This window comes from Melanotaenia boesemani, chromosome 6, assembly GCF_017639745.1.
Source record: "Melanotaenia boesemani isolate fMelBoe1 chromosome 6, fMelBoe1.pri, whole genome shotgun sequence".
Classification (NCBI taxonomy): domain Eukaryota; kingdom Metazoa; phylum Chordata; class Actinopteri; order Atheriniformes; family Melanotaeniidae; genus Melanotaenia; species Melanotaenia boesemani.
In genome coordinates, this window is record NC_055687.1 from 4,633,492 (window position 1) to 4,660,356 (window position 26,865).

The 26,865-nt window shown below is 41.7% G+C and overlaps 1 protein-coding gene and 1 long non-coding RNA gene across 2 annotated transcripts; both read left to right on the forward strand.

The window, feature by feature from the left end:
* Positions 1 to 3: 3 nt before the first annotated feature.
* On the forward strand, positions 4 to 1,418 carry LOC121641703 (gastrula zinc finger protein XlCGF8.2DB-like; the record flags this gene model as incomplete). Its single annotated transcript, XM_041987991.1, has 1 exon — positions 4 to 1,418. A coding segment is annotated over one exon (759 nt), but the record flags the coding sequence as incomplete, so codon positions are not given.
* A 6,665-nt stretch (positions 1,419 to 8,083) lies between these two features.
* LOC121641704 lies at positions 8,084 to 26,468 on the forward strand. Its single transcript, XR_006010756.1, has 3 exons — positions 8,084 to 8,240; positions 8,345 to 8,423; positions 25,971 to 26,468. It is a non-coding gene; the product is annotated as an uncharacterized LOC121641704 (long non-coding RNA).
* Positions 26,469 to 26,865: the final 397 nt, after the last annotated feature.

Below are 26,865 nucleotides of genomic sequence, written 5' to 3' on the forward strand. Positions count from 1 at the left end.
GGAGACAAACCATTCAGCTGTGATGAATGTGGACATAGATTTAGTCAGAAGACACACTTAAACCGACACATGAGAATCCACACAGGAGACAAACCATTCAGCTGTGATGAATGTGGACATAGATTTAGTCACAAGACAAGCTTAGACAGACACTTGAGAATCCACACAGGAGAAAAACAATTCAGGTGTGATGAATGTGGACATAGATTTAGTCGCCAGACAAACTTAGACAAACACATGAGAATTCACACAGGAGACAAACCATTCAGCTGTGATGAATGTGGACATAGATTTAGTCGCAAGGCAAGCTTAGACGTACACATGAGAATCCACACAGGAGACAAACCATTTAGCTGTGCTGAATGTGGACATAGATTTAGTCACAAGACAAGCTTAGACGTACACATGAGAATTCACACAGGAGACAAACCATTCAGCTGTGATGAATGTGGACAAAGATGTAGTCGCAAGACACACTTAAACCGACACATGAGAATCCACACAGGAGACAAACCATTCAGCTGTGATGAATGTGGACAAAGATTTAGTCGCAAGACAAACTTAGACAAACACATGAGAATCCACACAGGAGACAAACCATTCAGCTGTGATGAATGTGGACATAGATTTAGTCAGAAGACAAGCTTAGACCAACATATGAGAATCCACACAGGACAGAGACCTTTTCCTTGTGAGGTTTGTGGTGAATTATTTCGGTGGTGTGTCTCTTTAAAAGGACACATGCGTGTCCACACAAAATGACATGACATGATACATTTGAAGGATTTTCTTGCAAATCTGTAAACAATGTGTTAAGACAGGCTTGAACAAAGGTCTCACACACTGCTTCTCTCTGATTGTCCAGTAAAGTAGTAATCTCCCACTGTACTGCTTTAATCTTAGTTTACCATTTTGTATTTCTTTACCACTGGGAGACAGAGTATGGAGGGTCTGTGAGGAATTAATTGTCAGTGCAGTTTGTTTTTTTTTTTTTCCTTTAAATTTAAATATATGTTCCCACTTGTTGCTAACAAAGTTTGACCTCTGACCGCAGCCTCCGCATCAGAATTATCCCTAACTCCATCTAATAATTGAAAAATATATTAATCCCAAAGAGAAAATGCATAATGTACATAAAGCTCATTAAGTTTGTACCATGTAATTGATGTAAGTATAGTCAGTGCTAAGTTGGGCTACATGTTGTAGCTAACAGCTAAAAACATTGTAACATAACTTTGAATAATTGCCTCTCTCCTTAACCGTAGTCACTGTTCTCTGCGCTTGATAATCAAACGTTCACGGACAGCCGTGAACAGATAACTTGTCCTTCTGTGGGAGTCTAGGCAAGTTTAGAAGAACAAGAGCAGGTAAAGTAAGTTAGTAAATGTTTATTTATATAGCACCTTTCAAGATAAAAATCACAAAGGGCTTAACAATAAAACAGAACACAAAATAACACAATAACCCAGAGAACATAAAAAGAAATAAAAGTAAGTAAAAGCAAGTTTAAAAAGATGCATTTTAGCTGCTTTTTTAAAAGCGATTATGGAGTCCACAGATCTCAGGCTGAGAGGAAGGGAGTTCCAGAGGGAAGGAGCCACTGCTGCGAAAGCTCTGTCACCTTTAGTTTTCCGCCGTGTTAGCTGAACAACCAGCAGACCTTGATCACTTAATCTCAGGGACCTACTGGGCATGTAGGGCTGCAGAAGGTCTTTGATACATTCAGGTGCTTGGTCAGGAAGGGCTTGATAAGTTAAAACCAGAATTTTAGAATGCACTCTGTAACAAATGGGAAGCCAGTGCAGCTGAATTAGTAACAGAGTGACATGAGTGAATCTGGAGGGTTTTGTTATCAGCCTTGCAGCAGCGTTCTGAACAATTTGAGACAATCAAGAGATTTTTTGCTTAAGCACGTGAAGATGGAATTACAATGATCAAGTCTAGATGAGATGAAGGCATGAACGATCATCTCCATCTCAGATGGTGAGACAACTGGACTCAGCTTGGCAAAGTTTCTGGGATCATAAAAAAACAAGAGTGAACAAGTGATTTTATATGAGCATCTAAAGACAGTGCAGGGTCAAGAGTTTGTAGTAGAAAAATTACCAAGGGTCTGGTATGAGTAAAAGTACATAAAGTTTATTACAGGAGAAGTATAGAATACAGAATTACTTGCAAGTGGAGAGCGGTCTCCTGAACTCTCAGCAGAGACCTCTGCCTTGCTACATTAGAGAAAACAGTTTTATTCAGCCCATCTCTAGCTGAAGGTCAACAACAAAAACTGATAAACCGAATGGAAGGAGACTAAATGGCACCACTGTCTTCCACTTCCCAGAAAGGATCCAGGCACCCAAGGCCTGAGAGGCCTGAAATACAGGCTAGTATTTCTAAACAATGGCTACTATCTAGCAGGTGCAACTACTAGTCTCAACTTTCCCATATCCAAGGCCTGGAAGAGAGTGACCAGTCTGACTTCACACAAGCACAAAAACCCAGGAGAAAAGCAATAACTATAATATTCTGTAAAATGAGAACACAGTATGAAAAATGTAATGTAATAAATGAGTAAACAATAATAAATGAATAAAGAAGAAGGATTATACTTGTGGTTATTATATGAGTAAATATGAGTGATTATCATATGATGTAAAACTACTTTCACAAGTTACACCAAGGTTCCTAAACAAGGGCTTAATAAATGAGGCAAGTGGGCCAAGACTCTCAGCTATCTTAGGGGCAAAACTATCAGGGGTACAAACAAGGACCTCGGTTTTTGCATCATTAAGCTGAAGAAAGTTCCAGCTCCTGACAGCATCCAAACATCCAAGCAAGCTCTGAATCTTAAAAACATGCTGAGGTTTAAAAGAAATAAATAGTTGAATATCATCAGCATAACAATGGTAAGAAATATCTTTAAAAGAGCCTATAATGTCTGCAGAAGCAGCAAATATAAAACAAACAATACAGGACCCAGAACAGATCCCTGTGGAACACCATAATCAAGAGATGAAGAAGATGTGAACTTTGCCGCAGCCACAGAAACTAATTTCCCAGAGAGATAAGAGGAGAACTATTTAAGAGCAGATCCAGAAACCCCAACCCAGTGTTTCAGTCTATCCAGCAGGACACAATGATCTACAGTTTCAAAAGCTGGGGTAAAGTCTAGTAACAACAACACAAAGCAATGACCAGCATCACTCTGAGAAGACCTCATCACTGCAACTCTGTGTTGTGTTTGTTGGTCAGAGAATACATTTGATTTACATCCTTTCAAGCTCGCTGGGAAGGAAAGATCGGACGGAAGAAGGATCGGACAAAGACGTTTTATCGAGGGAAGTCAGAAAGAAGGCCCAGGATCTACCATGACCAGACTCTGTGCCAGCAGCAAACAAACAACAAACAACTAGTTTCAAGGAGGGATTAGCAGCCACCAGGACCAGGAGACATCAGCAACCACCAGGCCCGGGAGTTACCAGCAGCCACCAGGCCCAGGAGGGATCAGCGGCCACCAGGCCCAGGAGACATCAGTAACCACCAGGCCCAGAGCTACCAGCAGTCATCGGGCCCGAGTACCACCACTAGCCGCTGAGTTTACGAAGAGGAGCCTGGCTGTGACTACTTGACTAGCCAGGTACCATGCTAATGACTATTAGCCATTAGGCTAGATTTACATCAGCTTACAGCCACCTGGTCTCCTGTACCACTGGTGAGTTTGTTTTCAATATGCCACCCAAAAGAAATGTTGTCACTGATGAGGAAATAGAAGAAATAAAAAAGTCTCTTAACTTTATGTCTCAAGAAATATCAACAATTTCAAAACAACAAAAAGTGATTATGGACCTAATGGGAGAAATAAAAGACATGAAAAGACAAAACAAGGAAAAGGATAAGAAAATTGCCTTCCTGGAATTTCGAGTGTCAGAACTGGAACAGTACTCCAGAATGAATGATGTGATAATCAGTGGTCTGGAAACCACACACCGGTCATATGCAAGGGTTACAGCAACGGAAACTGGGGACCCACCAGAGCAAGAACAACAAGTTATTGCCTACTTTGACAGCAAGGGCATAAAGATGGAAAGTAAGGATATAGAGGCATGTCACCCTCTTCCAAAAAAAAATAAAAATGAAAAACCGGCTATCATTATCCGCTTCACTAACAGAAAACAAAAAAAAGAACTGCTCAACAAGGGAAGAAAGCTGAAAGGAACTAATGTTTACGTTAATGAACACCTCATAAAAAAACATGCAGACATCGCAAGACAGGCACGACTAATGAGAAAACAGAAAAAAAATAAAGTCAACATGGACTTCAGATTGTAAGGTATACATTAAACTGAATGGGACCCCCAGAGCAGGTGAAGGTTCTAGTCATCAGAGAGATAACAGAACTGAAAAAATACCAGTGATAATCTTCAACATGAAACTGGTTATCTAACCAGTCAAGATGGTGGGCTGTAAAGGGTTTATTGTGTATGATGAATGACAGAATGATTTCAACCGACACAGCTATAGAGCTTAGTATAATTAATCGTGAAAGAGATATTATGGAAAATGATTTACGTTTTAAAGGATTTGAATATACAGAGCACAGACCAAATAGTGCAGAAAATGACATTGATGCTGAAAACCACTTTTTTCACAATATAAAACATGATTGTCAGTACTTTAATGGTGACCAAGTAAAAAATAGCAAAAGTCATTCCCTTATATAAAACTGGTGATAAACATTTGCTGCTGAATTATAGACCCATATCTTTGTTACCTCAATTTTCTAAAATACTGGAAAAAATATTTGCCATAAGACTTAATGGCTTCATTGATAAGTACAGTTTACTGTGTGAACAACAATATGGCTTTAAAAAAAATCGGAACACTTCACTGGCACTAATGACATTTATTGAACAGATAACATGCAATTAATAGAAGAGAATATACAGTTGGTGTATTTTTGGATTTGCAGAAGGCGTTCGATACGGTCGATCATAATTTACTTCTTGGAAAATTACATGGCTATGGAATCCGTGGTGTTGCACTTGAATGGTTACGGAGTTATTTAGAGAACCGATATCAATTTGTAATTTGATTCGGAGTTATTACAGGTATCATGTGGGGCACCACAGGGCTCTGTACTAGGCCCTTTATTGTTTATACTGTTTATTAATGATTTATGTCCTGTTTCCAAGTTGTTAAAGTGCATTTTATTTGCTGATGATACAACTTTCTTTTGTAGTGGAGACAACTTAAAACAGCTTCTGGACACAGTGGAAAAAGAGTTTGAGTTTATTAACCAATGGTTTGTTGTCAACAAATTATACATTCACTTTGGGAAAACAAAATGTATGATATTTGCAAAACGTACATCAAATAGTTACAAAAAAATTAAAATAATAAATCATGAAATTGACATAGTTACAGAAATTAAGTTTTTAGGAGTTATTGTAGACCATAATCTAAATTGGAAATTACATATAAATTATGTTAAAATCAAGATGTCAAAATCTATTGCAATACTGTACAAAGTAAAGGACTATCTGTGTCAAAAATCTCTTTTTATTCTATATAACTCATTGATTGTTCCATATATGACCTATTGTGTAGGGATATGGGGAAATACTTACCACACAAACACAAATTCAGTTTTTCTACTGCAAAAGAAGGCCATACGTATAATTTGTAAAAAAAAAAAGTATTATGAACCAACAAATCAACTATTCATTCAGTTACACATACTGAAATTCAGAGATCTAGTAGATTACAACACAATTCAAATCATGTATAAAGTTAATAATAATCAAATGCCATTCTGTATCCAGAGGCTGTTTAAAAAGAGGGAGAAATGTTATGAACTTAGAGGAAATAAAATGTTTAGCAAACCCAGGGTACGGACAAATGTTAAGTTTCACTGTTTATCTGTCACTGGTGTCAAATTGTGGAAAAACTGTTCTGATGACTTAAAAATGAGTTCTACTTTGAAATCACTTAAAAGAAAGTACATAAATGACATAATAATGAAGTATCATGATAAATGACATGCAAAAGATTTTGTGGGTAATTTTTTTTTTTTCAATTGTTGCCCTTATTAGCAATTGTGGTAATGATGTAAATCTTTTTTCAATGTCAATTTAGTAAATTATAGAAAATTGGTAACATTGTTTTAGTAATGGGTAGGCATTTTATAAGCTACTAGCTTCAGCCTACACCCTTTCGGTCTTTGTATTTTTTTTTTTTTTGTTGTTGTTGTTTTTTTTCCTTTCTGTAATATGTTTTATTTACTTTCACTATGCTGAAATAAATCAATAAATAAACAGGATGCCATTGGAGACTCTGAGCAGGGCTGTTTCAGTGGAGTGAGCCCTGCATAAGCCAGACCGAAAATGATCCAGGATATGATGTGTTTCTAAAGCATTTGGCATGTGTGGGCACAGACACATGCTGGGTAAAATTAAACGAATCCATGACACCAGCACTACAAGTATGTGGTGACGCCACTGAAGGTAGACAAGGATTATACCTTCAGGAAGGACATTGTGAGGGGGGTGCAAGACAACATCCATCAGGGAAACATTACATGACATGAAAACTGAGACTGTAATCACCCTGGTCCAGCTCAAAGGTGTGTAAAAACCAGAAAAAGTGCTGTCTGTTGCCAAGCATCTGAGCAGATTTGGATCCTCACTGCCCCATAACACCGCCCACTGAGGAAGCATGGAAAGAACATTGCGTTACCATACACCATCAGATTTGCTTTTCATTGACTAAATCAAATTTAATGATTTTTATGAATCTATAATTAATTTTAAGAAAATAATTCTAAGGCAAAGTCATGCGTTGGAATTAGTTTTTTACATTGCTGTGGGAAACCTGTAGAATGTTCTTCTAATTGAACATACATTATTATTATTATTAGAGATCATTTGTATTTTCACAACACAAATTTGACATTCTGATCCTGCCTCTATCCTCTATGGTTCAAATCACCTATGTACACATACCATATATTAAATAGTTCAGGTTTCAATCCCACCTAGAATAAATCCTTTTCTAAGACTAGATCTCATATAATTTGAACAATTAAAATACTGGTGCAGTGAAATATTACATTAAATCATATTAAAAGGGTAAACTGTATGCATTCAACCTAAAAAGACTGATAAAGAAATATTGTTTAGATTTAGTATTACCACATTTATTCATACCAAAAAATGACAGTCATGCTATCAATTTCTACAAATGATTAAGTTCATTAACTAGTTTGTAGTTGTGCAACAAGCTAATATAAGATGAACTTATAGGATTGAAAAACAACTTTACTCCAGCACTTACAAAAGAACAGTTGATTATAACATAAAATAAACTAAACTTAAATATGTGTGTGGTAAAAGGAAACTTAACGTACTTATATGTATAACAGCCAGTGGAATACGAGAAACAGTAGAGAAAGAAAAAGATAAGGTTATAGTCTATGTCAGCATCTTGAACATATTACACACAGACAGTTTTAATTTCTTTCTGCTTTTCAGAAGGTTAATTTATAGGGAACCAGTCCCTGGATTTGGTGTTTGATATCTTTGTTAGCTACTGCTAATGTTTAGCTAGTAATTAGCTAGTAGCATTAGCAGGGAGCAACATAAACTTAAATGTTTTGTCAGATAACTGCAAATGGAAACATTGTTCGCATCTTTTCCATCATATTTCTGTATCGTTTTAGCGTTTATGTATTTTATTTTACGTTAAATCACCGGCTATTACTAACACCAAAGACAGCAGTGTGTCCTTTTATTTAAATAAATAAAGAAAACAGACTAAACTGGCCTGTTGTTTGAAAGACAGATTGGGTCTAAAAGTAGATATCTGTTTATGGTTGTTAAAATAAATGTTGTGTTTTTAGGAACAAACAGGCTCATGCACAAATGGGGTTTTATGTTTTATGTTAAATCGTATTGTTAAGGAAGATAACTAAATATGAGGAAAATTGTTGGGATGGGACAGTAGGAACCTTTTATACCTCCGTCCGCTAGAGGGCAGTGCATCCCTTCACGGGAGGTTTGACTTCCGGGTCACGCAGCAAGAACGTTTGATGCTAACGTGAGTACGTGGCCGTACGGTGCTGCTGCTTCTGCTACAGCTTGTTTACAAACGTTGTTAAACCGAACAAAAGTTTCTTTAATAGTAGAAGAAACATTACAAAATTGAGGCGGAGATAGAAGATCTCGAGGATCCGCTTCACTTGTTTTCAGGTATTTTCTGTAATATTCTTTAATGAAAAGGTGAAACTACAGCTGGAGACTTCGGCGTATCTGGATACTGACTATTGCTGCTTTCTGTCCTCTGTGGAGACCAGCTCTCTGGGAGAAACGACGTGGCGGGAGAAGGATCGGACCAAGACTTGTTATTTAACGGGACCCTCGTCGGGAAGGAAGGTAAGAATTAACAGACCTTGGTGTGATGTGTTTGATTTAATCGGTAAGTGGTCATATTCCCAGGAAGTGTGTGGTTGTGATGTTTGGAGCTTAGTGAGATTATGTTCTGGTGTGGTGGATCTGTGGGGCTAAGATCTACCATGTTTATGAAATGAGCAACGTTATGTCCATCTGCCTCCCTCTGCTATGCCGACTGTTACTGCCATTTCCAGTCAGGGAGTAGAGTACAAAAGTCTGGTATATGGGGAACATCATGTGACAGCAAGAAATAGAAGAAAGATGTACATATAAATATATCTTAACAGGGAAAAATATAAGTAAAGAACACTGCAATATAGTGGAGTTTTGATCGGTCTTAAGGAATTTGGATTTATGATTGAAATATTTCATTATTATCAGGAGATTGATAACATGATTGAGAGGTTTTTCTTTGCATTCGGAGCCACAGATGACCTCTTTTGGTGTGAAGGATATAGAAAATCTGCTCTTTGCTAATATGAAACTTTCAGTGTCTGACCAAAATAAAGAGAATTTACAATTACAAGTGCATGACAGTTTCAGGTTCACTATTACAAAAGGTACAAGTGGAGTCAATATCAAGGAACCTGGAAATATTTGCTTTGCAGGGATAAATGTTATGCAGGACTTTAAAGTGAATTTCTCTGATTTTGATGGATATACAGAACTGAAATGGGGTCATCCACACTTTTCTCCATTTTATGTTGCTTTGTTTTTTTTTTTTGTTTTTTTTTTTCCTCTGGTGTAGTTTTATTTTGTCAGAGAAATCTTTTTCTAATCAGACTGTTGGTACATTTACTACTAGTGGTATCTGTACCATTGATTGTCAGGCTGTGTGAATGCAGGTTAGGAGGGTTTTGAGCTAAGGGACATTTCAATAATTCAATGACACCTGAAGGAATGGCATTTGTTAGTATAGCAAAGTCTTCAGATTTAACTGGAAAGGACTTTGCTTTCAGGAATTGTTCATAAGTGTAAACATGACAATTATCATAAAAATGTCTGTAATTACAATTAGATTATTCCAATCTTCTTTCTATAAACTCTTGTTTTTAACAGTAAGGTGTCATTGTTCCAGATCTGTGTGGAGAGAAGTTGTGAACGTAAGATCATTTCCAGGCCAGCAGAGCTTGTTGGTGAAATCTTGAGTTTTATTGGCAATTTTAAAACAGTAAAGTTGCAGTTCAGTAGAAATCCTGAGCCTCCTAAAGAGCTGAAAATATGGTTCTGGATAAAGTTTTAGAAGGAGTCAGGGTTTTTATTAACATTAGCAAGCCATCTCATTTTAAAGGTGTATTTAAGATGGAAGAAGCTGCGAGCTTCAGGTCCCTCCTCAGTCTTCTCTAGTCCAAGAATAGCTTTTTTAAGGAGGTGTTTATTTTTCCAGATGGATCATTGATTTCTTTGCAGACGGAGTCGCTAACTAAGAGAGAGAGAGAGAGCTGGGTATACAAGTCTTGACACTCCTTCAGCTTTAGTTAGTAATGTTCTGCTATACATTGAAAGATCCCTTTGGAGCCAGAGGTTAAAAATCAATTGGTTTTCTTGATTGTTAGAGCAAAATTTTGTTGTTGCCTGAGAAATAAATAGTTTGTAATGTGAATGGCCAGATATTTGACACAATGTTTAACAGGAATATTGCACACGTTAGTCTTACATGTTTTATATAAGCATAAGATTTTGCTTTTCCTAATATTCAATTTAAGGCTGGACGCACTAGAGAACTTTTTCATTGTCAGTCACTCTGTTCAACAAGCTAGCGCTTCTTGCTACTGTCAGCGGTGCTAACGGTGGTTGCCTCAGTCAGAACGAAAAGAAAAGAGGACGTCAGGAGATAGTTTAGAGTGAGTCAATATAAAAGTGTAAGTTAGAAATAAATTATTTTCCAATTGTGTCTGAAGGGTCAAATTTTCTCATTACCTGTAAATATTCATTAAAGAAGGAGAATGTTCAAAATCCACTTATAAAGAAAGGCAGAAAACACCAGAGATTGAGTAGAATTGACAATTCTTTGTTTAGCCAGCAAAAAGGAAGTAATACATGTCTCTTAAAAGGAGGTGTGTTTTAGCCTTAGCTGCTGATTCTCTAATACACGGGGTGCAGAGCCTTCAGGTTCAGCCAAAAAGACCTGCCTACCTTTCCTAACCTCCCTTCTTATACTGTTACAGTAGGTGTGACTATGTGAGTGCATGCCATGTAAATTCATGTGAATGTGTATTGTGCATTGGCGTTGCCCCTCTTCCCTCTTTCTGGGGTCGGGCCTCCCAGTCAAGGGTTCCTCTTCTCGTTCAGCAGTCCTTCAGCAGACCTGTTGAGCAAGAATAGCCCTCCCTGCTGCATTTTGGGTCACGAGGTCATGGGGGCATTCTTTTGGTTTGAGCTGCATGTGAGCTGGGCGGTGACCAAAGGTGGAGACCCTCACGGTCTGATCCTCGGTGGTAGAAGCTAGCTCTAGCAACATGGAACGTCACCTCTTCGGAGCTGAAGGACCCTGAGCTGGTGTGCAAGGCTGAGCGGATTCCGGCTAGATATAGTTTGACTTACCTCGGTGCACAGCTTGGGCTCTGGAACTACTGTCCATGAGAAGGGCTGGACCATCTTTCATTCTGAAGTTGCTCCCTGTGAGAGGCGTGGACCAGGTGTGGGCATGCTCATTGTCCCCTGACTTGGTGCCTGTACGTTGTGGATTAACCCAGTGGCAGAGAGGGTAGCCTCCCTCTGACTTTGGGTAAGGGGACAGGTCCGAATTTTGGTTTGGGCTTATGCACCAAACAATAGTTCAGAGTACCTACCCTTTTTGGAGTCCTTGGATGGGGTGTTGGGGAGCACTCCTTTCGGGGACTCCCTCATTCTGCTGGCGGACTTTAATGCTCACGTGGGCAATGACAATAAAAGCTGGAGGGATGTGATTGTGAGGAACGACCCCCCTGATCTGAATCCGAGTGGTGTTATGTTATTGGACTCCTGTTCTCATCATGGACTGTCCACAAGAAACACCATGTTCAGGCATGAGAGTTTTGACGTGTACTTGTCACCAGGCTGCAGGTCGATGATCGACTTTGTAGTCGTATTATCGGATTTGCGACCCCATGTCTTGGACACTTGGGTGAAGGGAGGGGTGGAGCTGTCAGCTGATCACCACCTGGTAGTGAGTTGGCTCAGATGGTGGGGGAGGAAGCTGGTCAGGCCTGGCCTTTTCTGCTGTCCGCAGCTTTGGCAGTTGTTGAGGAAAAAAACTCAGGCATGGGAGGAGTTGGAGCAGCCATGGAGAATGGCCGGACAGCTTCAAGGAGATTCTGGTCCATCATGTGGCAGCTCAGGAGGGGGAGGCAGTGCTTCATCAACACTGTGTACAGTGCATGTGACCCATGCCCCACCACCATGTGACAACACAACCCGCAGTCCCCCCACAACCCCACGACAGAGCCAGACACAGAGCCATCACCACATCCCCACTGCAGGAAACCACCAAGGACCGTCAGCCGTCTGGCACCCCCAGCCAACATCCAACCCCCAAAGTGACATGGTCACAATCATCCACCTACACTAACTGATGCAGGTAATCACAGGGGACCAGAGGGAGTGAAATTTAGCTAACTGATTCTTTGAGGAGGCTGACATTATCTCAGTACTGATGTGGTCTCATAAGAAATTGCTAAATTGCTGAATACACATATAATTTTTGCTTTTCCAGTTCACAAGGATAGTTTTATTTGTGATGCTTAAAACTGTGAGAATCATGTGTACCGAGTTAATTACCATGTTAATGTCATCCAAGTCACCTACTTGGCAGAATGTGGGGTTTGCAGGAATATTACTTTTACATACCTGAAGCCAGAACCTGCGGACAGTAGTGAAGGACCACAAGGCGTGAAAGTAGTTTTCAATCGTGTTATCAGTGCCATGTGGGCAGATATTGAATTGTAACAGACCCCTTCTGCACATCCTTTGTCCTGTATAATGAATTCTATGAAGTATTTTAAATAGTATTAGTTGAATATTTGAATTCTTAGTCATTTTAAAGCTGTTTAAACATGTTGTGACCATTCATTTTGATTAAAATTACTGGATAAGTCAGCCTCTCATTTTGATGTTGGAAGAGAGATTGAATCTTCTAGCTTAAATAATAGTCTATATATTTTTGATATACGTTTAGGGCATCGAGATTCAAGAATTCTGCCACCCTAATAGGTGGCTGCAAGTTTAATTGGTTAATGGTATATTTTCTACATATAATAGATTGAAGCTGGTGGTATTGTAAAAATGGGTTTTAAAATAAATCTATTCTGTGACTGACTGGAAGTCAGTGTAAAAATTTCAAAACTGGTGTGATGTGTTCAGATCTCTTAGTCCTGGTTGAAACTCTAGCAGCAGCGTTTTGGATGAGCTGCATGCTTAATGCTCTGTTAAGGAAGTCCTGTTAAAGACCATTACAGTAATCCAGCCTGCTGGAGATAAACGCATGGATGAGTTTCTTTTGGTTTTTGCGGGAGACTAAACGTGTATTTCTGTTGATGTGTCTGAGTTGGTAAAAAGCTATCATAGTGAAGCTTTGATGTGGCTGCTGAAAGTCAGGTCTGAGTCTATCAACACCTTAAGTTTACGAACAAAAGTTGGTGATTTTAAGAGCCCAAATCCCCAGGTGTTTACAGATGCTGACCCTTTTCTCCTTGTCTTCATTTAATTGTAGAAAATTCTCTCTCATCCAGGTGTTTATTTGCTCCAGACACTGACACAATAAGTCTAGTGGACTGCAGTCGTCTGGTGACAGAGACATAAAGTTGTGTATCATCAGCATAACTTTGATAATTAATACTATCGTTCTGTAATATTTGACCCAAAGCGAGCATATATAAGTTGAACAGAAGGGGTCCAAGGACTGACCTCTGGGGGACTCCACAAGTCATGGCCACTCGCTTGGATTCACAGCGGCCGATCGTAACAAAATAACTCCGGCCTTCTAAATAGGACCTGAACCAGTTAAGAACCACTCCAGAAAGTCCAACCCAGTTTGCCAGCCTGTGCAACTGGATTCTGTGATCTACAGTATCAAACGCAGCACTGAGATCCAACAGAACCAGGACTGATACTTAACCAGAATCAGTATTCAACCTAATGTCATTTAGCACTTTGACCAGAGCTGTTTCAGTGCTGTGATGAGGTCGGAAGCCGGACTGAAATTTATCAAGATTTCCACTTTCATTTAAAAAGTCATGAAACTGGTGAAATACAACTTTTTCAATAACCTTGGAAATAAATAAGAGGTTAGAGACAGGTCTATAGTTGTTCATTATAGAGGCATCTAGAGTCCTTTTCTTTAGGAGTGGCTTAATAGCAGCTATCTTTAGTGACTTGGGAAAAATGCCTGATGCCAGTGAGCTGTTAACTATCAGTAGGAGATCACTTTCTACTGAGGTAAAAACTGTTTTTAAAAAGTCGGATGGTATCATGTCCAGAGTGCATGTTGTTGATTTCAAATGCTAAACTATTTCTTGTAGGATTTTTAAATTGACCATATTAAATTGTGACATAACATCAGTTGTTTCCAGGTTTTAGACACAAACTAGTTTTCTTGTTTGACTGTGTGGAATTATTATTTTGCCTAATTGTTTTAATTTTTGGGCTAAAACAAAGTTGGCAAATTGGTTGCATTTCTCAGTGGAAAGGAGCTCTGGCCTTATGTTTTTATGATGATTTTTAATTTTGTCAATCATAGTAAACAGTGTGCTAGAATTGTTGACATTCCTGTTAATCATTTCAGATAAATGCAGCTCTCTGGCCTTGCACAGCTCATTGTTATAGTTATGCAGGCTTTGTTTGTACAGCTCATAGTGAATTTGAAGTTTATTTTTCCACCATTTCCGCTCAGTTTTTCTGCTTTCTCTTTTTAGGCTGGTAACCACAGTGGTGTTTCTCCATGGTGTTTTCTGTTTGATCAAAGTGCTCTTGATTCTTATCGGTGCAACAGCATCCATTACATTCAAGATTTTCAGATTGAAATTATCCAGGAGTCCATCAACTGACTCTACACTGGTTGTTGGCAACATAGCTATGGCCTCCACAAACTTAGCACTTTTTCTTTCATTGATGTACCTCTTCCTAACCGAGGAGCAGGTTGGTTGGACATTCTGAGTGATCAGTAAATTAAACAAAAATACAAAAATAGTCAGACAAGGCCAAGTCAGTGACCGCAACAGAAGAAATATGAACACCCTTTGAAATAACCAGGTCCAGAATGTGACCTCGAATATGGGTCGGTTCTTTTACATGTTGCCACAAACCAAACATGTCCAATATGGAAGAAAATTCCTTGACATTTGTCACCGTCCGGCATGTTATCTATGTGAATGTTAAAATCCCCAGTTAATATAAAATGATTAAAATCATTAGAGATAACTGACAATAATTCAGAAAATCCATCAATAAATTTGCAGTGTCCAGGACGCCTGTAGATGATTAAAAATAGGATTTTAGAAACATCCCTTAAAATATACCCCTTATGTAGCACTTGTGTCTCCTTTAAATCTGCTTCTGTAAAAAAAAGAAAGTCTAAACTATGAGAAATGAAATCACTAACTAACAGTGACTTTTTGGACAGAGATTAAATATTAAGTACAGCAGCGTCATGAAGTCTGGTCTCTGTTGTATTCTGAGTTCTACATGGTACATTTAACAGATTAGATCTATTCACCCCAGAAGTGTTCGATTCCTTATTTTACGAACACTGGAATCCCACTGAGTCCAGGCCTGATCTCAGAACAGCTGTGAGCTGTGATCTACTACAGCAAGGACCCTGAACGCATCATGGCATATTATCTTTGTTGTGAATTCTGCTGCTGTTCCATGAACCTTCTGCACATCCTCCCGTGCCCTGCTCTGCCAGGACAGATGATGTAAGAGGAGGATGAGGGGCCCTGTATTTCATGGTAAATGGTTGTCGCTGGGGTCCAGACTAGGATAGAGACATCCTTTGAAGACCTTGGGTGATGTGGAGAGCTGGGGATTGATCGCCTCACTGCCGTGTCCTTCGATCTTGTCTGTACACTCATGATTGAGTTCACCATCCCAACAGCATGACGCAAGTGTGCACCAAGTAATCTGCATTCAGTTAGGTTTGGATATAAACCATAAGGTATGAGTTGCTCATTACAGTTGCAAAACATATTGAAGTTATCAGTGAACTTTATCCCATGGGCGATACATGCATTTGACAACCACGTGTTCAGGCCAAGAAGTCTACTGAAAAGTTCAAATCCTTTACCTGCTGTAGGAATGGGTCCTGAAAAGTAAACATGGTGCTCCAAACTGACACAGTCTCTCCAACAGCAGAGAAAAGTCTTTCTTCGGGATCTCGGAGCCAGTTTTCCTCCTCAAATATCAAATGACCCTGTGTGGATAATAATCTTCATGCCATCTGGATGTAATTACAGAATGGTCGGCAACATCTCTGTCAGTTCCCTGATTGATGTATTAGACGAAGTTAGATTTTCTGTCTTTGCCATTCTCACATGCTGTGTTATAGAGTCCCCAATCAGAACTCTATTTCTTTTTGTGTGGAGGTGCGATAGCTTCTCTAGTCGTCCTGGTTATGGAATTTTGGCCTCTCCTTCTGGTTTGGTTAGCCCTTGGCAGAGTTTTCGGTCTATTTCTCAAGTTTTTATTGATCCTTGCATTACATTCATCATCATTGATTTTCAACATATATTTATAATGCAGTGAGACTTTAGGTGGTGGAGTGAGTGCTGGGGCTTAAAATGTCTTACTGGATTTCCCTCTGCGACGAACAGACCAGGTTCTGGCTGGAGTTGATGACTTTGGTCTGGCACCAGCACTTTTCCGGTAGGAGAGATCAGTTTGACCGTCTGGTTTGGGATGTTCCCCAGCTATTCCAGTGTCATTTTGAACACATCCTAAGAAGTGTATTAGCCAGGTCTGTAGCGGGAGGCTCCACATCCGACATGACCTCGCGTATGTAAATTTGACTCAGTAGCTTGAACAGAAGCTGCAATAGAGTAAACAAAGTCCTCATTAATATGAATCCCTTGCAGCGTTTCACCTCTTCTCAAGCTGTATTATCTCAAAGAAAGTTGCTCACACTCACTGCAGGTCACTGATACTGCAGGATTAGGAGACATTATTCCACTAGTTCTCCGATGATAGTCAGCTAAATCTATGAAAAAAGGTCAGAGATGACTAGATCCTCACGTATTGCTTGCCCTGCGTCTAATCCTGGTTCATCCACAGTGCTAGGTTTAAGCCATTTGGAGATATTGCAGCCATCAGTGATATGGTAAGCACCTCCACCATGAAATCATCCTCTATTGTTTTTAGTGGCTGGATATAATTTATCTTTGTTAGTTCTGATGGGAGAAATGTTCATGGCTAAATAATGTTTCCAGACTGTATTGTAGTATCGGGTATGTTTTTGTAAGTCACAGTTAATGGGCATAACTGTAGTCTTAGACCAGTTAATGAAAATTTGTTAATGAGTGTGATTATTTGGGGGAGAGATGTTTGTGAGTTTTGGAGGAAAATCAGCATAAAGACTTGTGTTCTATATTTTGGCATGAATTCCTTTAATTTCCCTTTTTTTCTTATGGCAACTGCTAAGGGTTCAAAAGAATATCAAAAAGTCAGGGAGAACGCAGGCAGCCTTGACTTGTGCCTCTGCAAACAGAAGCTCAGAAAAGTTTGATCACCGATGCTCAAACAGAAGCCATTCAAGGTTGGTGTTAGAACTGGATCTCAATTCGGTGCCAGAAAATATGTCATGTCCTCTCCCTCCTTGACTTTCCTGGCTTGGAAAAATTTCCAAGCTGGTAGGGCTGCTCGATTATGGGAAAAATGATAATCGCCATTATTTTGTTTGAAATTGAGATCTCGATTATTTAACACAATTAGAGAAAGAGAGAGTGCGCGGGGTGTGGTGTGTGTGTGTGTGTGTGTGTGTGTGTGTGTGTGTGTGTGTGTAAGCTTGTCTGTGGTAATACAGACTAGTTTCTTTCTACCAGGTCCCCATAGCTATTGTTTGTCTCAGACCAGCAGCTATGTTCTGCCCGGTGTGATCTGGAAAAAATGGGTCTGAAGACATTTCGTTTTCACGTCGAATTCCGCGTCAATAAAATGTAGCGCGACATTTCTATACGGCTGTATGGTGCAGCTTGACCACAGGTCCGTAGCGGTGGTGAAACATTGGACTGTAGCCACGTCCTTCACACCACCCTCACCACCCTCATCATCCAGGGCTGGCAGACACTCCACTAACATGGAGACGAGATGGCCGTGATTCCGTTTGTCCAAAGTGTTACTGAGTTTCTTAAATCCCGGGTTAATCACTGTGTTAACTGAGAAAAAGTTCTGTTTGTTTATAACGTTTGTCGCTTTGTGTCTCTAGATTATTTAGTCGCAACTCACAAAAATTGAACATTTTTTTATTTTCTTGTGTTGCGTCGCAAGCCCCCATGTGCACGTCTGCGTGAACAAGTGCAACATTACACATGCACGAATGTTGCCTGTCGCTTGGCTGGAGGAGGACAGCGATTTCCGCCTCATCACGCAAGTTCGATAGAAAATGATGGAGAAGGAGCGACGTCGCCTCCCGTGTGTCCAGCCCATAACTGGCGAGGTGTTTGCAACTTGCGCTGAATAAAACCAAAGCAGACGGGACTGTGGGAGGAGTCTGCAGCAAAGCGCTGCAATGCCTGCTGCGCTCGATTTGCAACTGAAAACAGCACAAGAGGAAACTGCGAAGGACAAAAATAATCGGATCCTTTCATTTTTATGATTGTTGAAAACCCAGATCGTAATTGCGATTAAAATGCGATTAATCGCCCAGCCCAACAAGCTGGGTATGTCTGTAAAACAATAAGTCCTGGTCGTAATTTAACCAAAGTGATCTGGTGGTTTCTTTTGCGTCCGTCACTGCAAGTTTGATGTTTGTGGTCAAAAGCTACTCACTTAACTGGCTCTGGTGGGCAGATTTGGGCTGGCTTCCCAAACATTTACCCAAAACGGGAGAAAACGAAAAGTCAAAATGTATCTCAACCTGACTGGAAAAAGTTTATGTTCTTTGCTTAGCAACGAGACTTCCTTGTTTAAGAATGAGCAGAAATAAAAATGTTACCTGTTCAATGGTTTATTTTCCTTTTGTTTTTCTAAATTTGCTAGTATACTTCTAATAGTAAAGAATAGAAATACTTTGGTAATCCCCAAATCCCTAAAAGAGTCTGGGTGTCATTCTCGACAGGACTCTGTTTTTTACATCACATATCAACAAAATAATCCAGTCAGCATATTTTCACCTCCGCTATATCAACCGCCTCTGCCACTCCCTCACCCCTAACTTGTCCACAGTCTTGTCACTTCCCGCCTTGATTACTGCAACTCCCTTCTGTTTGGTCTTCCCCAGAAAGCACTTCATGAATTTCAACTGGTTCAGAACACAGCAGTCTTTACAAGAACCCCATCCACCCATCACATCACCCCTGTCCTGCAGCAGCTCCACTGGCTCCCCGTCACCTGCCGCATCCACTACAAAATCCTGCTGTTCACCTACAAAGGCCATCCATCACCTCGCTCCTCCCTACCTTTCTGATCTCCTCCATGTCTCCATACCAGTCCGTCCCCTCAGCTCCTCCTCCTCCATCCACCTTGTTTCATTCTGTCTCTTCTCAGTTGCGGCTGCTCTAACAGAATGAAGGATGCCGGTGTTTTCTTACTGGAACTTTATTGTTCTTCAGCACTTACGAACATCACATTCTACGGTTCCCTCACTCTCCCGTGTCACACTCTAATACGTCCCTCTAGGAACACGTAATATTAACATCCCTCTTGTCACATCTTTTCTCTTTTTTTTTTTTTTTTTTTTTTTTTTTAATCAGTGAACTACCATTTCTGTACTCTGTCTCAAAATAAAAAAATACATTTATTTCAAACTCTAACTTAAATGCATTATCTGTTCTTTTGTTATTCTAACAACAGTTTCTGGTCTTCGTACTCTTCACCTTTTTTTTTTTTCTTTTTTTCTCTTTAACATTACAACTCACAGTGCAACTGCAATACTGTATGTAACCAGTAAACAGACACACTAATGATCACCTCATGTACAGTAGTCCTTCAGATATGTTGGTGTTTTAACCTGACGGCCAGACCTGGTGGTAATAATGATATCCCCACTTGGACCATCCGTCACCACAGTCTGTGTCGTTGTCGAAGGGGTAGGCCGGCCGCGGTGATGTCTGAGATGACGTTGGTTTCTTCGCACAGCTCCACCTGACTCCAGCTCAACCTCATATGATCTCGGGCTTACTGGTCTGTTCACTTTTGCAGCTTTCCAGATCTTGCGTTGGTCAAAGGGCTGTACTCGCACGCTGTCTCCCTCCTTGAGGAAATCCAAATACTTGTGTAGCGACTATCTTGTCCTATCCTTTATTAGTCGCTCTGGGTACGGGGGATCCTGGTTATAATGCGCTTCAATTAAATACCGTCCAGACGATGATGTTTGTTCGGGTTAGCTCCCATTTATTGCACAAAAGATAGTTACTTGCATTCCAAGGTGGCGGTATACAACGGCAGGTGGAAGTGATAAAGATGAGCCTAATGAGCTATGACGATCAACAGGTAAGACGTGTCCAGGTGCTAATCTGGTTTGCGTTCTCTGACTTCTTAACCTTTCATTTTTTGCTGACTATCACCGTGACTTTCAGCGTGATCTCAGCATTCTCTGTCAGTGTATCCTCTTAGCGTAGCATAGCGTAAATATAGCGTAAATATAGCGGTAAAAAACCGTATGACCTCCTGTTACCCAAGCACACCGCGCTCTGCCGTCTCCACCCATTTATGCCCTTCCCCTCCACCCCGCCACCAATAGCGGAGGGGAATTGAAGTCACCTGTGCCGTTCTTAATATAAACAATAACCACCACCGTGATGAACCTGGACCAAATAAGGAAAGGAAAGAATGGCTCCTACAACTTGGCTGTGTGATTATAATATCTCTCCAGTCCTTTCCTGTTGTTTCTCAGTCCTTGAAGATTGATCGTGACTTTGGGCTCCAACAGTGACTCCTTCGTGGGCAGAAGAGTCCTTGTTCTCCTGCTTAAAAGTCTTTGTGCCGGACTGGTACCCAGGCCTTGGCTAGGGGTGTTCCTGTGGTCTAAAATAGCCAAGTACGGGTCCTGACCTGCATCAGAGGCCTTCTGCATCAGTCTTTTTGCCATTTTAACAACGGACTCGGCTTTCCCATTACTCTGTGGGTATCCAGGTGATGAAGTCCGATGTTCGAATTCCCACTGTTGGCTGAATGTTCTGAACTCTCGGGATGAATATTGTGGGCCATTGTCTGAGGGTCGTGGTGTCCAGTAATCTGTCCACTTCCCAAAAGTTTGAATAATAGTCCACTGTGATCATGTATGCTTTATCCCGCCACGTAAATAGATCTGTACCAACTTTAGACCAGGGTCTATTTGGGATCTCATGTGGTTGCAGTATCTCCTTCTGTTGTCTTGGGTCCACTGATCGGCCAGTGTTACACTTCGAAACAAAGGTCTTAAGCCTGTCATTCATGCCCTGCCAGTATACACACTCACGTGCTCTCCTGAGACATCCCTCGACTCCCAGGTGCGAAGAATGTATATGGTGGGTTAAGTCCTCTCTCAGAGTGTCAGGAATAATTGCTCTCTCTCCCCTGAACAGAATGCCATCTTGGTAACTTGACTCCTCCTGAAAGGCGAAGTAGTGTTGGATATCCAGATCCATGTCCCTCTTATTCTTTGGCCACCCTGTCTGGACCAGCGTTATCAGTCTCTGCAACTTAGCGTCAACCCTGAGTCGCATCTCTGATGGCAGATAATCTTTCTGCCGAAATGGGCAGGTAGCTGATCATATTGATCTTCTCTATGTCCGTCTCTGCGTCTCCTTGGATGGCTTTCAGGTAAGTATGCTCTGCTCAGTGTGTCAGCTAACAGCATATCTCGACCTGGTACGTACGTCATGTCAATGTGATACCTCTGTAGTCTCGGAAGCATCCTCTGAAGCCTTTTCAGCGCACTAAATAGTGGTTTCCTCACAATGTTCTCTAATGGTTTGTGGTCACTCTGTTCTGTCACCCTCCTACCATATGTGTACTGGTGGAATTTTTCCATCCCAAATACTATGACTAGACATTCCTTCTCTATGTGTGCATAGCCCCATTGCTGTGAGTGTCAGGGCTCTGCTCGCAAAGGCAACTGGTTTGCTTCTCTGAGTCAATGCAGCACCTAGACCTGTATCTGAGGCGTCACACTGCAATGTCAGCTCTTCAGTCTGGTCGTAGTACTTCAGCAGTGGTGCTTTACTGATTTTCTCTTTCAGTCTCTTAAAGGCAGCCTCCTGTACCTCAGTTCACTCCCACATACTGTCTCTCAAAACTTCACAGTCGTCAGACAGGTGTGAGCAAAACTTTGACCGGTAGTTCAACATCCCTACCAGTCTCTGTATCCCTTTAACGTCAGTGGGTCTGGGCCAGTCTGTGATCGCTCGCACCTTCTCAGGGTCGATTCTCAGGCCCTCCGCCGTCAGTAGGTGTCCAATATAAGGAACTGACTCTTTCCTTAGCTTAAGCTTGTCAGCGTTCAGTTTAATGTCTTTTGCCCTACATCTCAGTAGAAAGCGTCTCAAGTTCTCATTATGACTGTCTGTCGCTAGATCCTGTGTGTCGTCCTCACCTGTAATGAGTACATCATCAGCGATGACGTACACGCCTGGCAGACCCTCTAGCGCTTGCATCAGTTTTCTTTGGAAAACTTCTGGAGCTGGACTTATACACATTGGCACCCTGAGCCAACGGTACCTCCTAAACGGGGTTGCGAATGTGGTGGGATAGCTCGACTCCTCATCCAGTTTAACATGCCAAAAGCCATGTTTCACGTCACACACTGTGAATACTTTGGCCTTGGAGAGCTCAGGTAAGATGTCATCAATGGTGGGTAGAGGAAAATGATTTCTCTTCAGCGGTTTGGGGTCTATACAGATTCTTGGTTTGCCATTTGGCTTGGTTACAGTCACCATGCTGCTTATCCAGTCAGTACTGTGCTCAACTGGTGCTATGATGCCTTTCTCCTCCAAGTCTTTTAGTTCCTCTTTGAGCGGTGTCATCATGGCTACTGGGACTCTGTGCTTTGGAAGCTTTACTGGTGGGACACTTTTATCTATCTCTATCTTGTACTCTCCTTCTAGACAACCAATGCCTGAGAATACGCTCTGAATTCAGTCTTTATGGACTCTATATCCATCATTCTCTCTTTCCCTGCAGGTGTCTGTTGCAGACTTTGTTCTGTCCCTATGTTGTCTATGGTTAGAATGCTTTCATACTGCACCGTGATCAGTTTCATAGCCTCTCTGGCGTTTCTTCCTAGCAAGGGTATTTTGTCATCCTGGTCCACAACTTGGAACTCCAGCCTGTACTGTTTGTCATTTCTGGGGTTCCTGAGTTTAACTTTACACTTTCCCAGTGGTCTCAGCTTAGATTTATTGTACATCACAAGTACTTTCTCAGACTTTTCCAGTTGTGTGTCTGGGTTCAGCAGATGTAGTGGTATAACATTACAAGTAGTGCCACAGTCTATCTGGAAGTCAATCACTTTATTGTTGACTAGCATCCCTGCAAAGAGCTGTCGTCTTTTGCTCTGCGCCTCCTCTACTTGGTTTATTCCTTCCTGATATTCCAACACATTCTTAATGGTCATGATATCCACACATGACTCACTTGACTCTGAGATTGAGTGTACCAGTCTGTTTTTTTTTTTTTACCTTTTTCCCCTTGTTTTGTTCTGCACTTTGTGGCGAAGTGGCTTTCTTTTCCACACTTTTTACATGTTTTGCTGTAAGCTGGGCATTTGAGCTTGTTTTTCTCATGTAGTATTCCACAATAGTTACAGTTTATCTCACTCTTTCTGTCTTTTCTTGGACCTCTTTTTATTGCATGTATTTCTTCCTCTGTTTTCCCCTTGTATAGTTTTGTTGTTCTCTCTTGACAGTTCTGCTGCTCTGCATATTTGCATGCATTTATCAAGGGTCAAATTTTCTTCTCTTAACAGTCTTTCCCTAATGGCAGAGCTGTAAGTACCACATACTATGCGATCTCTTATTAATGAGTCTTTTATGTCACCGAAGTTGCATGTACCGGCCAAATCTCTCAGATCCGTGACATATTTATCAATGGGCTCATCCTGAGGAATGGCCCCCCTGATCTGAATCAGAGTGGTGTTTTGTTGTTGGACTTCTGTGTGTCATGGATTGTCCATAATGAACACCTTGTTCAGACATAAGAGTGTCCACATGTACACTTGGCACCAGGACACTCTAGGCCGCAGTTTGATGATCAACTTTGTAGTTGTATCATCAAACTTGCGGCCGCATGTCTTGAACACTCGGGTGTAGAGAGGGGTGGAGCTGTCAACTGATCACCACCTGGTGGTAAGTTGGCTCAGATGGTTGGGGAGAAATGCCGGTCAGGCCTGGCAGACCCAAGCGTGTTGTGAGTGTCTGCTGGGAATGTCTGGCAGAGCCAGAAAGAGTTTCAACTCTCATCTCCGACAGAGCTTCAACCATATCCCGGGTGAGGCGGGGGACATTGAGTCCGAGTGACCTGTGTTCTGTGTCTCTATTGTTGATGCGGCCAGCCGCAGCTGTGGCCGTACGGTCGTCAGTGTCTGTCGTGGTGTGTTACGGCCCGTGCTTGTCAGAGACAACTGTGGCCGTTTATATTCTGATTAGGGGCGGCAGAGCGCTGCCTGGAGTGGCTAAGGCTAGCGCCTTTGTCCCCGCCCCTGTGTGACTGGCACTCCTCTGGACCAGTCAGGCTGCAGCCTACGGGGAAGCTCAGGCTGAAAGGGCTGCAGCCGAGGCAAGTCTGGAGGGGGAGAGCCGGGATGGCTCAGGCCGCTTTCCCTCTCAAGTTGTGCACCGGGTGTGTGTGTGTGTGTGTGTGTTTCGCGACCACCTCCTTTTCCACAATGGGTGCTTACAGTGTTTAGTCTTGTGGTTAAGTTTACTTTATGGTGATAATTTTAGTGCTGGGCTAGGTTAGTGTTTTATTGTGTTGTGACAACGGTTACTTTAGTTTATGGGCCTGCTGCTTTTGTTTGGTTATAGTTTCCTCACCGAGTTGCGGTCGTGTCTTTGTGTGCACTCGGTGAGTGTTTGGTATAGGTTTTGGTTTGTTTCTTTCTGCAGGTCCGCTAACCCCAGCTCATCTTTATTTTGTTTTACAGGTTGTCCATCACTTTTCACGGGAATTGTAAATAAATGTGCTTTCATTATAACTTACCACCTGTCCACACCGTATTCTTTGTTACGCCCTTCCATACCTCTGAGTCGGGTCGTAACAAGTGGGGGCTTGTCCGGGAGATTTTCTTCTATTGTCACCTTGAAGGATCTCCTGGGGTTTTGCGCGGTGTGGAGAATTTAGCCATTTGTTTTTTTTTCTTGTGAGTGTGTTTGGGGAACTATTATTTTCAAGGAGCTTCCTGCTGGCAGCTTCCGGTGGAGCATGGTGCCTTCGGGTGAATTCTCTACATGCTGGTGACGGGCATTTGGAGCGGTTGTGGCAATGGCTCCTGCGGGAGTGTGTGTGTTTGTGTGTAAAGGTGAACGTGATCTGAACGCGAAGTTGCAGCTTTTGAGGGCGCTCTGGCCTAGGGGCGACCCTGCTTGAGGTGGAGGACTTCCCTCTCATACGTTGAGAAGGCGCTGCAGGTTGAGTACCTGTTGTCCTCCCCTGAGATGCCGACACTAGTTCTGACACCCTGGCGAAGGTGTAGACATTGCGGATGTGCAAAGACTGCGTATGTTCAGGCACTCTCCTTTGTTTATGCCTTTTTAGCTGCTCAATTGTGTGTGGTGAGCCTGTCATTTGAAGCCTGGTGGGGGTGCACTCGCCGTCGGCCTCCTTTCGGTTGTGGTGGCTGAGAAGGTTCGCTCGTGTGTGGAGTGAGATTGATTTGTTTCCCTCACCTTCGGAGGAAGAGGCAAGACTGGGCGTCTTGTCTCCCCTCATTTGTGGTGGTGGTGTTGTGTTTTGTGTACCGGTTGTGCTAGGTGGTATCCTTTTGTGTGGGCCGGATGGTGGTAACCCCCGAACACGTTGGTGGACACCAGCAGTGAGGGATACCATCAAGTTGAAGACGAAGTCCTATCGGGTCTTTTTGGCCTGTGAGACTCCAGAGGCAGCTGATGGGTATCGGCGGGCTCAGTGGAGCGCAGCTTCGGTGGTCGTTAATGCAAATGCAAAAATTCAGGCATGGGAGGAGTTTGGAGAGGCCATGGAGAATGACTTCCGGACAGCTTCGAGAAGATTCTGGTCCACCATACGGCGGCTCAGAAAGAGAAAGGATTGTTCCGTCAACACTGTGTACAGTGGGGGTGGGGGCTGAGATATTGTGCATACAGACATTTTAAGGTGTGACTTTGAAGAAGCTCTGAGGGGAGGAGGTGGGAATTGTTTTGCTTTGTGGTCTTGAAATCCAGCTTGATCTTTCTTTTTGTATTTCAGTGTTACCTGCAGATGGTCAACAGCTGTTGGTGATTGAAGAGGGGGTTCCCTGGAAATGGAGTCTGGACAAGCAGGATCCAGATCCTCTCTGCATAGAATAGGAACCAGAGGAACTGTGGCCGAATCAGGATGTGATAAAAGTTGGAATGACACCAGGGCACATGGTTCAGGTCTAAACGATGATGTAGAGTTTAACACTGCCAACAACTCCCTCAGTTGCTCTGAATGTAATGAAGAGTTTCACGACCAACAATCTCTCCAGAGACATTTAAAAGAGAAGCCTTTGAGTTGTTTCAACCATAAGAAATGTTTTAAAGGGACACCAAATGTAAATTTGAAGAAAAGGGTCCGCACAGGGAAAAAAACTGTTGGGTGTGATGTTTGTGGTAAAATTTGTAGTCATAAAGCAGCTCTAAAGATACACATGAGAGTCCACACAGGAGAGAAACCATTCAGCTGTGATGAATGTGGACATAGATTTAGTCACAAGACACACTTAAACCAACACATGAGAATCCACACAGGAGACAAACCATTCAGCTGTGATGAATGTGGACATAGATTTAGTCAAAAGACACACTTAAACCAACACATGAGAATCCACACAGGAGACAAACCATTCAGCTGTGATGAATGTGGACATAGATTTATTGGAAATGGGGACTTAAACAAACACATGAGAATCCACACAGGAGACAAGCCATACAGGTGTGATGAATGTGGACATAGATTTAATCAAAAGACACACTTAAACCAACACATGAGAATCCACACAGGAGACAAACCATTCAGGTGTGATGAATGTGGACAAAGATTTATTCGAAAGACACACTTAGATCAACACATGAGAGTCCACACAGGACAGAGACCATTTCCTTGTGAGGTTTGTGGTGAA